The sequence below is a fragment of the Euleptes europaea genome, chromosome 2 (genome assembly GCF_029931775.1).
Source record: "Euleptes europaea isolate rEulEur1 chromosome 2, rEulEur1.hap1, whole genome shotgun sequence".
NCBI lineage: Eukaryota > Metazoa > Chordata > Lepidosauria > Squamata > Sphaerodactylidae > Euleptes > Euleptes europaea.
In genome coordinates this window covers 123,187,123-123,201,133 of record NC_079313.1, presented here as the reverse complement: position 1 = coordinate 123,201,133, position 14,011 = coordinate 123,187,123, and the positions used below count along the sequence as shown (strand labels likewise).

The following is a 14,011-nucleotide window of genomic DNA, read 5'->3' as shown; positions in this document are numbered from 1 at the left end:
TGTAAACTGGTTTGATGCTTCCTTTATGTGGTAGAGAAAGTTGGCATATAAAAACCAATTCCTCTTCCTCTTCCTCTTCCTCCTCCTCCTCCTCCTCCTCCTCCTCCTCCTCCTCCTCCTCCTCCTCCTCCTCCTCCTCCTCCTCCTCCTCCTCCTCCTTCTTCTTCTTCTTCTTCTTCTTCTTCTTCTTCTTCTTCTTCTTCTTCTTCTTCTTCTTCTTCTTCTTCTTCTTCTTGTAAATATCACCTGGTACCATTTCCAAAGAAGCCACTAATCAGCACTATGGAGCAAAGCCTGGCTACACCCATCTTGAAATTGGGGAGGGGGGACACACACTTGGAAACTATCTGTTTGTTACTTCCATTTGGAGCTGGCTACCTCTGGGTTGCTGCATAAAGAAACTAAATATTTTAAATGCTGTGTACCTTACCTATGCAATGGACACTTAAAGAGAGAGAGAGAGAGATGTTTCTGTCACATTTATGTACAGCAGAACATCCTAGTCACAACTCTTATACTCTGCACATTCTTCTACAGCCTTGAAAGAGTTAAGAGCGTTGACTATTTATATTCCCTCAATAATTGCATTGGCCATTGGGTCAATATATTTAAACACACAATCACGCAAATATATCCTGTGCAGTTATTCAAAGCACAAAAACATTTCCTTGGGACAAGCAATCCTATTTCACGATCCTCCCCCTCCCCGTTTCAAAGTTATGCCCGGGACATGGGGAAGTAATACCCAGCAGGGCTCCAGTCCTTGCGTAACTGGAAAGGCGAGGGTTGCGCACGGAGTGGGTTGGGCGTGCTTCTGTATGCTGTGACGCTTTTTTTTGGGGGGGGGCGGCGGAAACTCCGCTTCTGCGAAGGATCCTGGCAAATGAGCTCAGCCACAGTCCGGGAGCCGCTCCGGAGGACGCGCGCCTGCCCCTCCGTAGCCGGGCGCGCCTGCCAGATTACCGCAGGACACGGACGGGAAACGGGTCGCGATGGGAAGAATCATGGCTCCGTCAAACGTGTTTATTTCCTCCTGATCTCTCTCTCTCTCTCTCTCTCTCTCTCTCTCTCTCTCTCTCTCTCTCTCTCTCTCTCTCTGTTTTCATCAATAATTCACCTTAGGGCTTCCCCCCTCTCTTCTCCCTCCTGGATGCGGAGGGGGGGTCGGGCGGCCAAGGACGGGGCGCGGGGAAGCGCCGGTTTCGTCCGGGAGGTGTTTGGGAGAGGGTTTTCGGAGCACTCTTGAAAGGACCAGGGCAGCCGAAAAAGGAGAAGCAGCAGCAGCAGCAGCAGCCGAAAAAGGAGAAGCAGCAGCGGCAAAGGGGGAAGACGGACTTTCCCCTCGGAATTGCTTGAAGCGCGCCGGGGAAAGCCACCGCTATTGATGCGCTGGTAGTGGTGTGCATGTGAGAGACAGTGTGGGGTTTCCCCCCCCCTCTCCCCCCCATCTCCTCTCCCCACTGCCGGCAAGGCTGCTCTCTCCGGCTTCGTGGTGTTTGTGCAAGTGTGCCAGAAGAGGCGGCGGGAGAGCGAGCGGCGTTGGGGGCGCGCCTCCAGCCAGGGCTTCGCTGTCCGCCTCTGGGTGCTGAACATGGGCGCTTCCAGCAGGGCGCTGTCCATGGTGCCGACCGTCCTCCTGGCCCTGGCTCTCCCCGCCTTCCCGGCCTGGGCGCAGAACGACACGGAGCCCATCGTCCTGGAAGGGAAATGTTTGGTGGTCTGCGACTCCAACCCGGCCAGCGACTCCAAAGGCTCGTCCTCCTCTCCTCTGGGGATCTCCGTGCGGGCTGCTAACTCCAAGGTGGCTTTCTCGGCGGTCAGGAGTACCAACCACGAGCCTTCGGAGATGAGCAACAAAACCAGGATAATCTACTTCGATCAGGTAAAAAAAAAAAAAGCCAGCAAGAAATAAATACTGGTGGTTGTTACAAGGGGGGAAAAACCTGGGGGAACATTCTTGTCGGTTGTGCCGGCCATTTAAGAGTGGGTTTTGGAACCACATTTTGACAAAGTGAGGAATGGCTTTTTTGCTTTTTGAATGCAAGCATCTCTTGAGAATGGGACCAGAGGAGAGGGGCGTAAGTGTGGTCGGGAGGGGACGGCATACCCTCGCTAAACTGAGAGGAGATCGGTACAGGGAGAGGAGGTGGCCATCAACAGGTGGGAGTCGATCAGTGAACTCTTCCTAATGCTCCATGGAAAATGATGGGCTGAAACTTACAAAGGGATGGGGGAAAACTCACTGGCAATTGACTCCTTCTCTCCTTCTATGGCCAATAGTTTGTTCCCCCTTGTCCAATGAAGTTATAACCATTTCCCTGAACAGAGCCAGGATGCATTTACACATTCAAAGAGTCTGCTGACTGAATTAATCATCAGATTGTAATGGGGCTGCCTTGAATGGAAAATTTAACTACTTTTTATGATTTATTGATTTTGATAAGTATTCCACTATATACCAAGGGCTCCCAGTGGGTTATGTCAGTATCTACAGTTCATCGTTCACAATCCGAAGTACTTGTCACTTAAAAGCTCACATTCCAATCATCTTTTTAAAAAATATGTTCACTGTACATGATAAGGTTACTGAATGCAGACTGGACTGGTCCTTAACACAGCCAGTTTTAAGGTAATTGTACATTATTTAAAGAAAGGACATAATACAGAATCACACGGTTTTTCTCTGCACTCTGGAAGCCAGATCATATACATATTTCCTTGGAAGTAAATCACAGAGGCTTCAACAAGGCTTACTTCTAAGTAAATATATACCAGCAAACAGTTTTACAGTTTGCATGGTTTTGTTTCTGAGGGAAATTTGTGGGGGGAGAATGCTTTTTTGTAAGGTTCTAAGAGTGGTGAGGGAGGCATGGAGATGTCCAAAGCTTCCTTGGAAGATTCCTGTTTGATTTATGCCCAGCAGTGCCAACCTTTTACCACTCTGTAAGGTGTCAGAATCTCTAAGTGGAATGTAGATGAAGCTTGCAACCCACAAAATGTTTCTTCTGAAGCAATCACATTGGGAAGAATACAGCACACATCTGGACTAGAACCTGATGTTTGCAGTCAAACAGAGTTAGGTAGCCCTGCAAGGAATGCACAGGCGGTCTTTTGTATGATTCACCACACCTTAGTTGAATCACTGCAGAATCTAGACTAGCACTGTTGGAAAGCCTTGCCAACCACCCCTGTCCTTTTCTTTCCATCCCAATCATCTCAAAAAACAACAACCCACAACTTTTTTTTACAAAAAAATTCAGCTATATGACCAGTCCTGACTAAAGAGATATATTTATTCATTCTTTCTCCAGTGTAAAAGATTGGGACGCCAGTTAGTCATTTATCACATGAAACAGTATCTATCTCATGAGCCACAGAAGTGTTATACTTTGGAATACTTCAAAATTCGTTAGCTTCTAAGGGAGAGTTAAGAATGTGCTTGCATCTTTCCCATTGAAAATAATGCAATTTAAAGGGCCTTAATTTTGACTGAATCAGACTCATATACAGAGGACAAAAAGAAAGAGAGGGGAGAGTTGCAATTATGTTATGTCAGCTGCAGCTTGAAATGCATGCCTCTTCTTGGGAATTGTCTAATATCCCACTATCAGCTATTTCTTTGCTCATTCTCATCTCATTATCCACAATAGCAGATGGAGGAGCATGCCTTTGCAAATATTAGCTCAGTGGTCTAATTAAGCCTCCAAAGTCCCTCTTCCTGAGCATATTTTCAGAGAGAATTATGGATCTTCAGCTTCTCCCATGGCTACAAAAAGGTCTCGGAATTTTGTATCTCAGGGTCATTAACCTTTTCAAGGGACCAGGAGACAGGTGGATATGTAAGAGGCTTAGAGATGGGCCAAGTATCAGAAAGCTGCCTGTCTTGATGGAGAAGAAGACAAGCCACATAATTTTTTTTGGGGGGGGGGGTGTCCAGGGCCAGATGATGAGCTTTGAATTTTAAGTTGTCCCCCCACCACAATTGTGTTACCAAAGTACCACATAATTAATTACTCACCTTCTTGCCTATGCAAAATGAAACACTCCTCTACATTCATATTTAACTCTCAAGACTTCACACTCATCCCAATCAAGTCTGGAGAAGAAGCCAACATATATTGCTTGTTGTATGTAAAGATAGTTATTGCTCTCTCTCTCTCTCTCTCTCAATATCGATCGATAAAAATATAGATACAAATTCACGCCCCCCATCACACCTCACTTCTAAACACATTTACTTGGCAGGCTATCCCAATGGCACCTGTGATGCCTTCCAAAAACGATCAAGGTGAAATCCTGCTTCCTTTTGATTTTTGTAGAGGAAGTAATATGATAAAGCCGCTTTATGTTATGGTGCATCTATGGACTATCTAGCTTAATAAGGTCTATCCACACTGGCCGTAACTTACAAGGCAAGGGCCTTTCTCTGCTCTTTTGAAAAAGACTCATATGGACTGAATGAAGTGTATGTGTGCTTCATATATCATCATCATAATCCTCATCATTCCTTCCATGCGCTTTGCATGTGCAAGGTCTCCTGAAATGCTTACATTAAAAGCTGGAGGAGACAGCCGTGGGAAGAAAGAAGGAAATGAATGTGGAAAAGTTCTTTTACTGTATGTATACAGTTCATTCCAGTTAGGGATGAAATTCATCGTGTAATCCTAAAAAGAGTTACACCCTTGTAAGGCAAGTAAATTCAATGGACTTAGAAGGGTGAAAATACTGGCAGAAAATATTGATTTGAAACGACTACTGCTGAAAGTTAAAAGAGAAAATGCCAAAGCAGGACTACCGCTGAACATCAAGAAGACAAAAGTAATGACTACAGGACAATTACACAGCTTTAATGTTGACAATGAGAAAATTGAAATTGTTGAAGGCTTTCTATTCCTTGGCTTCATCATCAACCAAAAGGGAGACTGCAGCCAAGAAATCAGAAAGAGATTGAGACTGGGAAGCCATGAAGGCGCTAGAAAAGATTCTGAAGTGTAAGGATGTGTCACTGGCCACCAAGATCAAGTTAATTCATGCCATAGTGTTCCCTATTACTATGTATGGGTGTGAAAGCTGGACAATGAAGAAAGCTGACAGGAAGAAAGTAGACTCCTTTGAAATTTGGTGTTGGAGGAGAGTGTTACGGATACCGTGGACTGCCAAAAAAACAAATCAGTGGGTTATAGATCAAATCAAGCCAGAACTGACCCTAGAAGCTAAAATGACTAAACTGAGGCTATCATATTTTGGTCACATTATGAGAAGACAAGAGTCACTGGAAAAGACAGTCATGCTAGCAAAGGCTGAAGGCAGCAGGAAAAGAAGAAGACCCAACAAGAGATGGATTGACTCAATAAAGGAAGCCACAGCCCTCAGTTTGCAAGATCTGAGCAAGGCTGTCAAAGATAGAACATTTTGGAGGACTTTGATTCATAGGGTCGCCATGAGTCGGAAGCGACTTGACCGTACTTAACACACACACACACAACTGTTCCTAGGACCACACTGTACACCATAAGCTTCTTGGGGAAAGTGGATTTTGAGGAAGGCTTTGTTGTAAGGGACAGAGGTGGCCCTAATTAGGATAGCTAGAAATGAATATCAGGAACGGTAATCACTACACTATGGTCTGCCTCATAAATGGCTTAACCACAATTACTCAAGAATGTTCAGCTTGATGAATGGGGTTATTTTCATTGCTTCCTTGCTTAGTTTACAAATTAAGACACTTATAATAGGTTATATTATAACCTAAACAAAGTTGGTGGTGGAAAGTGCTGTCAGGTTGCAGCTGATTTATTGTGACCTGGTAGGGTTTTCAAGGCAAGAGTGGTTTGCCATTGCCTACCTCTACATAGCAACCCTGGACTTCCTTGGTGATCTCTCATCCAAGTCCTAACCAGTGCTGACTCTGCTTAGCTTCTGAGATTTGATGAGATTGGGCTAGCCTGGGGTATCCAGGTCAGGGCAAGCAGAGCTACACCCTTCTAAGTTCCTTGACATCAATGGGTTTTGAGGAGTGTAACTCTGTTTAGGATTGCATTGATGGTCTTGAATCCTATGCACACTTACTCAGGAGTACACACAATCAAATACAATGGAATTTACTTTGGATTATAGGTAGATAGTAGTGAAGTTTTCATTAAGAAAAATACTCACATGCAATTGGAGATGCATCTATTACATTTTTATCACACTTTCTTCATGATAGTCAGGGGTATATTCATGATTTTCCTGCCTTCATCTTTATCCTCCTAACAAACCTATGAGACGGATTAGGTTGAGAGAGTGATTAGTCTGGTCTGGCATATGCTGTAGCCACTACACCACACTGATCCTCTGTGCATATTGTTCATGTCTTCACTTTAATCACCTTTCTTTTTTCTTCTTTTTCTTCTTTTTTCTTTTATTTTCCTTTCTTTTCTTTTCTCTTTTGCAAAGTCTAGCTCTTTTTAGAAATATGTGTTTAACTAGAGATAATGCTGAGGGTATGTGGTTGGGTGGTAGAGAGAGATAACACAGACAGAGATGACATAGACAGACATAGTTAAATTGTGGAAGTCCCTGCCCCAGGATGTGGTGATGGCTGCCAACTTGGAAGGCTTTAAAAGGAAAGTGGACATGTTCATGGAAAAGAGGGCTATCCATGGCTACTACTCAAAATGAGAACTATTCATGATGCATACCTACTCTCTAGAGTATCAGAGGAACATGCCTATTATATTAGATGCTGTGGAACACAGGCAGGATAATGCTGCTGCAGTCGTCTTGCTTGTGGGCTTCCTAGAGGCACCTGGTTGGCCATTGTGTGAACGGACTGCTGAACTTGATGGGCCTTGGTCTGATCCAACATGGCTTTTCTTATGTTCTTATGACTTATAGCTCAGTTATATAAACAAGAAATTAAAAATTGAGGAAGAGGTCTGTATCATAGCATTATTACAAAACAGAAGGACTTGAGCAGATAAATTTATTTAGCAGATAACTTTTTATGGTATAAGAGCAATTTACTGATGCCCTTGAAGTCAATGATCAAACTTGCCTCAATTTTAATGAACCTGGATCATAATAATTATGACTGAAATTTTCACAGGTCTTCCAGATCTGACTTGATCCCAATATTCTGAATGATATCATTTTTACAGATACTGTTTAATCATGGCAAAACAAAATGACCTGAATTAAGCTTTTTGAGTGGCAGGTACGTGAGAAAGCACTTTGAGAAAGGCATAAGCTGCCAAATGTTAACATAATAGATGCAAAGGTTGCTTGAAGTATTTGAAGGAATCTCTAAACATAAGATTCAATTTTTGAAGCATCTGAATATTTTGACCTATTCTAACTAGACTCTGCTTGAAGCTGCACTGAAGAGCCTAGAAGTAATTTGGAATTACCCTAGTAAGACTCCCCTGTCCTGAAGACAAAGCAACTTGCCTGTGTAGGTTCTTGACCAATATGAAAATGGGGAAAAAAAGCTAATCCTGGGGAGGTGCTGTGGCTCAGTGTATCTCCTTGGCATGCCGAAGGTCTCAGGTTCAATCCCTGGTAACTCCAGATAAAAGGATCAGGTGGTAGGTGAAGTGACACTGGACAGTGGGTAGGTGATGTGACACTGAACGAAGTGGTGTGTGACACTGGACAGCCTCGGCCAGTCTGATTAGATAAGACTGACATTGATGGGCCAATGGCCTGATTTAGTATAAGGTAACTTCATGTGTGTTCATGTCTGCTATAGAAATGAATAAAAGTCCTTTGTACTCTTAGCTCTGTGTGGGTGTAAAGTGCCGTCAAGTCACAGCTGACTCGTGGCAACCCAGGAGAGTTTTCAAGGCAAGGATGTTCAGAGGTGGTTTACCGTTGCCTTCCTCTGCATAGCAACCCTGGTATTCCTTGGTGGTCTCCCATCTAAGCACTAACCAGGGCCAGCCCTGCTTAGCTTCTGAGATCTGATGAGATCAGGTTAGCCTGGGCCATCCAGGTCAGGGCACTCTTAGCTGTAGAAGAACAAAATTTCGAGTCCAGTAGCACCTTAAAGACCAACAAAGTTTTCCAGGGTATATAAGCTTTCATTAGTCAAAACTCACTTTGTCAGATACACGTGAGAATGAAGACCCATCAGCCCTTGTAGGCTGGTCAGAAGGTGGAAGGAGTGTTACAGACAAGGACCAGTTGGAGCCAGGATGCAGAGATTCAATGCAAAATGGCTGTAGCAGTAATGAGAGCCCCATCTTTGTGAAGGGTGAGCTGGAAGAAGAGATTCTGGGAGGTGTGGTGGCAAATTTGGGTTTACCTCTGCATAGTGTGCCAAATTGCCATGAATCACAGCTGGTTGCTCAGTATAAATATAAACTTAGTGTTAACTGATGTGCAATTCTTGTATTTTGGTTGGGGAGGGGGAAGGTAGTGTGAAATTACATTGTAAGTGAATCCAGAAAACTCAAGTATGTTTAGAAATAGGATCCTCTTCCAAAAATTTGAGAATCACCGGTCTAAGAACATGGGAAGGAAAACCATGGGAGGAAACATTCCCTGATCTATCAATAATCCAAACATTATGAGTTTCAAGGCCAGAGTCAATACCATGAAATATCAACTCACAAGTGAAGGGATTAATGTATGATGCTCCCAGCCACAGGACATATTGATGCACACTTGTTTATTTGGTTTAAAAGGGAATCAGACACATTCATGGAGGATAGACCTATTAATGTGTACACCCAGGGCTACCTGGATTGCAACCATTTCATCAAGATATCATCTTCCTGTTGACTCTTAGGTGGTCCCATTTCTGTTGGGTGATGCTGACCCAGAAATAACCAAATGTGTCACGAAATATCTGCTAATAATAGTTTCCTTAAAGGCACGGCAAGGTTGTTAACTAATGATATTATTATTATTGTAGTTACTGTTATGTTTGTAAAATAACTCAATTTTTGGTTATTATGATTTTAATTGTAGGTATTTGAGGAATTTGATTTCCCTTTTGTTCTACTTTTTAATAATTTATCATGTTGAAATTATTTTTATCCTATGCATGTTGTGCTCAAGACCTTTGGTCAGCTGAGCCTGAAATAAAAGGTAAAGGTATTAATGTGCATTAGCCATGATAATTAATTGGACCTCCATCCTCAGAAGCAGTACAACTCTTCAATAATGGGGGAGATCTATTACCCTGCTTTTCCACTTCCAAGGAGTATCTGGTTGGTCACTGTAGGAGAAAGCATGCTGGATTAGCTGGACCTTTGGTATGATACAGCATATGAAGCATTTTTTTAAAATGTCTTATTTAACACTGAGGAATAATCTACATTAATTAAACATTACCTTTCTTTGGACTGCACCTATTTGTTACAAGTCCCTCCAGGGGGTAGGTGGACTTTTGCTTTGTATTTTTTTGTATCTATGAAAAAAGAAAAGATACATGTCAGCAAGAGTCACTAGAGGATCTTACCTGTCTATGGCTGGCTGTGCTCCCAGGTTTAGAGCCAGCGATGCATAAGCAGAAATGTAAACAGTACACTTGTGCTTGTGCAAGATCTTATGCAATGTATTGCACACACAATGTATTAGTTCAGGATATGCTATGTTTAACTTAGTGCAAGGGGCTAGTGTGAGGTTTTTTCACACTTCCACTTGTGCAAGGACCATAGTGCATGCAGAAATCTTGCAGTTGATCCATGCCATGGTCCTCTAAGTGGCAATTGTTTATTCCAATCCAAAATTCTACACAGGCTCCAATGTGCTCATGATGTACCTGCCAGATATAGGCTTCCTGCTGACCTCAGTAGGCAGAGATTCCATGTGCACCCAAAATTACCCTCTCCGTGAAGTGAATGGAAAACCTCTTTGAGGTTAGGGAACTTGGAGTAAGCATCAGAACTCCTGTGCCCACATGAAACCACTGATTCAGGGACATCATATGAAAATCGGTGACAGTTCACATGATTTCCATTGTAGGAACACATACTTGATAAGGCATGCACCTATGAGAGTGTATGCCATCACACACACAATATCACAAATGCATTGCTTGTCATGAGTATAAATATTTGCAAGCACAAAGAAATGATCATACAGGATTTAAGAAAAGATATGGAAAGATTGTGGGAAGCAAGCACACATGCATGAGGCGGCACAACACACACATGCTTCATAATAGGTGTGGGCACAGGCCTGTGCCTGACTGCAGATTCAGTAGTTATCATAGCAAAGGGTGGAGACAGTAGACAGAGGGTCTGCAAAACTGAGCTGTTCCACCAGGCATATGGTTGAGGACAGTGATGGTATTGCATCTAGCTGGCCTTCCCCCCCCCCCCCCCCGCCACAGTTTTCTCCGCCTCTGCTATGCGCCTGCAAAAGATATAGTTGTTAATCTGCTATGGGACTGATGTTTTTAGTGACGTGTTAAGCACAGGGGTGTTAAAGTTCAATTCTTATGTAACTTTGTGAAATGTTTTAAATTGTTTTGGAGAGGTGCCGTGGCTCAGTGGCAGAGCATCTGCTTGGCATGCAGAAGGTCCCAGGTTCCATCCCCGACATCTTCAGTTAAAGGGACTAGGCAAGTAGATGATGTGAATGATCTCTATCTGAGACCCTGGAGAGCCAGTGCTGGTCTGAGTAGACAATACTGACTTTGATAGACCAAGGGTCTGATTCAGTATAAGGCAGCTCCATGTGTTCATGTGTTGTTAGCTACTCTGAGCCTGGCCTTGGCCAGGAAAGGTGGCCTATAAATCAAATTAATAATGATGATGATGATATGAAGAAGTAGAAGAAGCTTTTTCTCCCTCTCTCATAATACTGGAACCCAGGAGCTCCCAATGAAGTTGATGGGCTATCAGTTTGGGGCAGATGGAGGAAATAATTCTTTACTCAATTAGTAATGAAACTGTGGAATTCATTGCCAGCAGATGTGTAATGACCATGAACACATATGGCTTTAAAAGGGAGCTAGATTCATGGAGGAGAGGTCCATCAATGGCTATGTCATGATGAGTAAAGGGAGTTTCCATATACAGAGGCAGTAAACCTTTGAAACCCAGTACTAGGAGGCCACGCCAGGGGAAAGCCTTGGCCTCTGCACACTGGATGAAGGCCCTCCAGGGCAACTGGTTGGCCATTGTGTGAAACACAATGCTGGACTAGATGGACCACTGGTATGATAAAGTAGGGCTGGTCTGATACAACAGAGCTTTTCTTATGTTCTCAGGACCATCTGAACTGTATCTATGTTCTCCTGAGAGCAAGACGTCTGACCAGCTAGGGACTGATTAACATTTCAGGTAGGGATGCCAGTCTCCAGGTGGGATCTGGGGATCCTCTGGAATGACACCTCATCTCCAGTCTACAGATATCTGTTCCTCTGCAGAAAATGGACCCTTTGGAGGGTGGACTCTATGACATTGCACCCCACTAAGATTCCTGTCCTCCCCAGGCTCCATCTCCAAATCTCCATGAGCTTCCCTACCTGGATCTGGCAACCCTGCCCCACCATGCCCCACCAGTGGCCAGCTCCATGCTGGGAAATACCTGGAGATTTTTTTGGGGGGTGAAGCCTGAGGAGAGCAGGGTTTGGTGGAGGGGAGAGACTTCAACAGGTATAATGGGATAGAGTTCACCTTCCAAAGCAGCCATTTTCTCCAGGGGAACTGATCTCTGTTGCCTGGAAACCAGTTGTAATAGCGGGAGATCTCCAGCCACCATCTGGAGAGGTGCCCTACCAGCAACTCTAATTTGAGGTCACTGTTTTGTAGGGTTACCAGGTGCCTCTTTGCCACCGGCGGCAGGTTTTTGGGGTGGAGCCTGAGGAGGGTGGGGTTTGGGGAGGGGAAGGACTTCATAGAGTCCAATTGCCACAGCTGCCATTTTCTCCAGGTGAACTGATCTCTATTGGCTGGAGATCAGTTGTAATAGCAGGAGATCGCCAGCTAGTACCTGGAGGTTGGCAATCCTACTGTCTTGAGGCATTGTCCCAGTTTTAAACATATGCACTGGCCACTAGCTAGCCTATCTCCTCCCTGCAGTGCCAGACATATAGCAGCACATCACTGCAATGCTGTTATAACATCATACGTTTGTGTTGTCAACATGTTCCCAATGCAGCTGTTGGTGTTCAGCATACTCCCTCTGTATTCGGGTGGCTGCTTGGGTGGTGCTTACATCCTCAAAGAACTTGAATCAAGGTGCTGGAAATGCATATTAAACACAAAGACTTCTATAGGGCTCCTCACAGTTTTAAAACAAACGGGGCTGCTTTTTTTTTTTTTTTTTTACCTAGAAGTACTTACTAAGCATTTGCAACCTGATCCTAGGCATGCATACTCAGAAATAAGTCCAACTGACACTATTCCCGAAGTAAATTTGCATAGAATTTCAGTGTTAGAAAGCAATTTCTGGGAAGTTATATCTCGCTGAAAATAAATCTTCCTTATGTAAGCAAATAATAATTTTATGTGCAATATATTAGCGTAAACAAATATTGGAATGAAATAAGGAGTCGTCTCAAATTTAGGCGAGAATAGCCACGGTAATGAATCTTGCAGCTATTGCAAATTAATTATGTTCTTTTCCAGCATTCTGAATGCTTACATTAATTCTTGTTTTTGTTTTAATTTGTAGATCCTAGTAAATGTGGGGAATTTCTTTACATTGGAGTCTGTCTTCGTAGCGCCAAGAAAAGGAATTTACAGTTTTAATTTTCATGTAATTAAAGTCTATCAGAGCCAAACAATCCAGGTATGTTGATTCAAAAATCCATGGCAATGTTAATATTTCCTTGCTTCTTTTTTTCATAGTCTTGTAATTATAATGGGATGATGTCTAAAACAGAATTTTTGTACATAGAAACATGTTAAGTATCTTCAGAAATATCTTGATAAGAAAGTGCAGAACATTTTGGAGCTCAGCTTGACCAATACAAACGGATGTTAGTGAATTTTTGAAATAACAGCATTTCTTGAGGCTTCTGGGTTAGTATGGCCTTCTTCTGTGAATCTTTTAGAAAACTGTTAGATGTTTGTAATAAGTACTTTGGAGCATGCCATGATCCAGCCAAAGTTAAGTCCTGTTGAATTCAATAGGAAATATTTGAGCTCATGTTTAACCTATTGGAATCAGTGGGTTTAAAAGTCCATAACTTTGACTATGTCTTCAGGCATGCTATTAATAAACAACATTATTGTTATTCTTTATTTTATTTTATTTTATTTTATTTTATTTACACTATTTATAGTCTGCCTTTCTCATTGAGACTCAAGGCAGATTCTACCGTGTAAGTCAATGCAGTCAAGAGAATGGGGCATCCAATAAGCAATGAAATAGGATTAGAATTGCAGGAATTATAACCAAGCAAAAATCCAGAACAAACTGAAACAAAAGCATGAGTATTAAACACGGCATATTAAACAATAGAAATTACATGATAACACATACAGCAACAGATAGTATGTACTATGCACAGAAGTATAGTTCACAGTCTCTTTCCCTTTGTTACTGCATTCTTCCTGAAACATTCCATTATAATAAAGTCCAATTATGTTTGTAAACTCGTCCTCTTGAATAATTCAGTTTTGCATAGTTTATGAAATGCCAGGACTGTATGAAACTTCCTGACCTCACTGCCAGCCATTCCATAAGGTAGGGCCCACAATAGAACAGCCAGCAGTTCTTGACCTTGTCATAGAACCATAGAATTGGAAGGGAGCACCAGGGTTATCTAGTCCAACTCCCTGCACAATGCAGGAAATTCACAACTTCCTCCCCCCCCCCCGCACACCCAGTGACCCCCTACTCCATGCCCAGAAGATGGCCAAGATGCCCTCCCTCTCATTATCTGCTTAAGGTCATAGAATCAGCATTGCTGACAGATGACCATCTAACCTCTTCTTAAAAACCTCCAGGGAAGGAGAGCTCACCACCTCCTGAGGAAGCCTGTTCCACTGTGGAACCACTCTGTTAGAAAAATCCTTCCTAATGTCTACACGGAAACTGTTTTGATTTAATTTCAACCCGTTGG

At 43.0% G+C, this 14,011-nt stretch overlaps 1 protein-coding gene across 1 annotated transcript in view; it reads left to right on the top strand.

Annotated features, from left to right (window-relative positions):
• Nucleotides 1-1,567: 1,567 nt before the first annotated feature.
• Nucleotides 1,568-14,011, top strand: part of CBLN4 (cerebellin 4 precursor) — a 36,712-nt gene continuing 24,268 nt past the window's right edge. The window contains exons 1-2 of the mRNA XM_056844334.1: nt 1,568-1,882; nt 12,616-12,732. Of these exons, the coding sequence (XP_056700312.1) occupies nt 1,592-1,882; nt 12,616-12,732 (408 nt within the window). The 5' untranslated portion in view covers nt 1,568-1,591. The remainder of the gene's footprint in view (nt 1,883-12,615; nt 12,733-14,011) is intronic.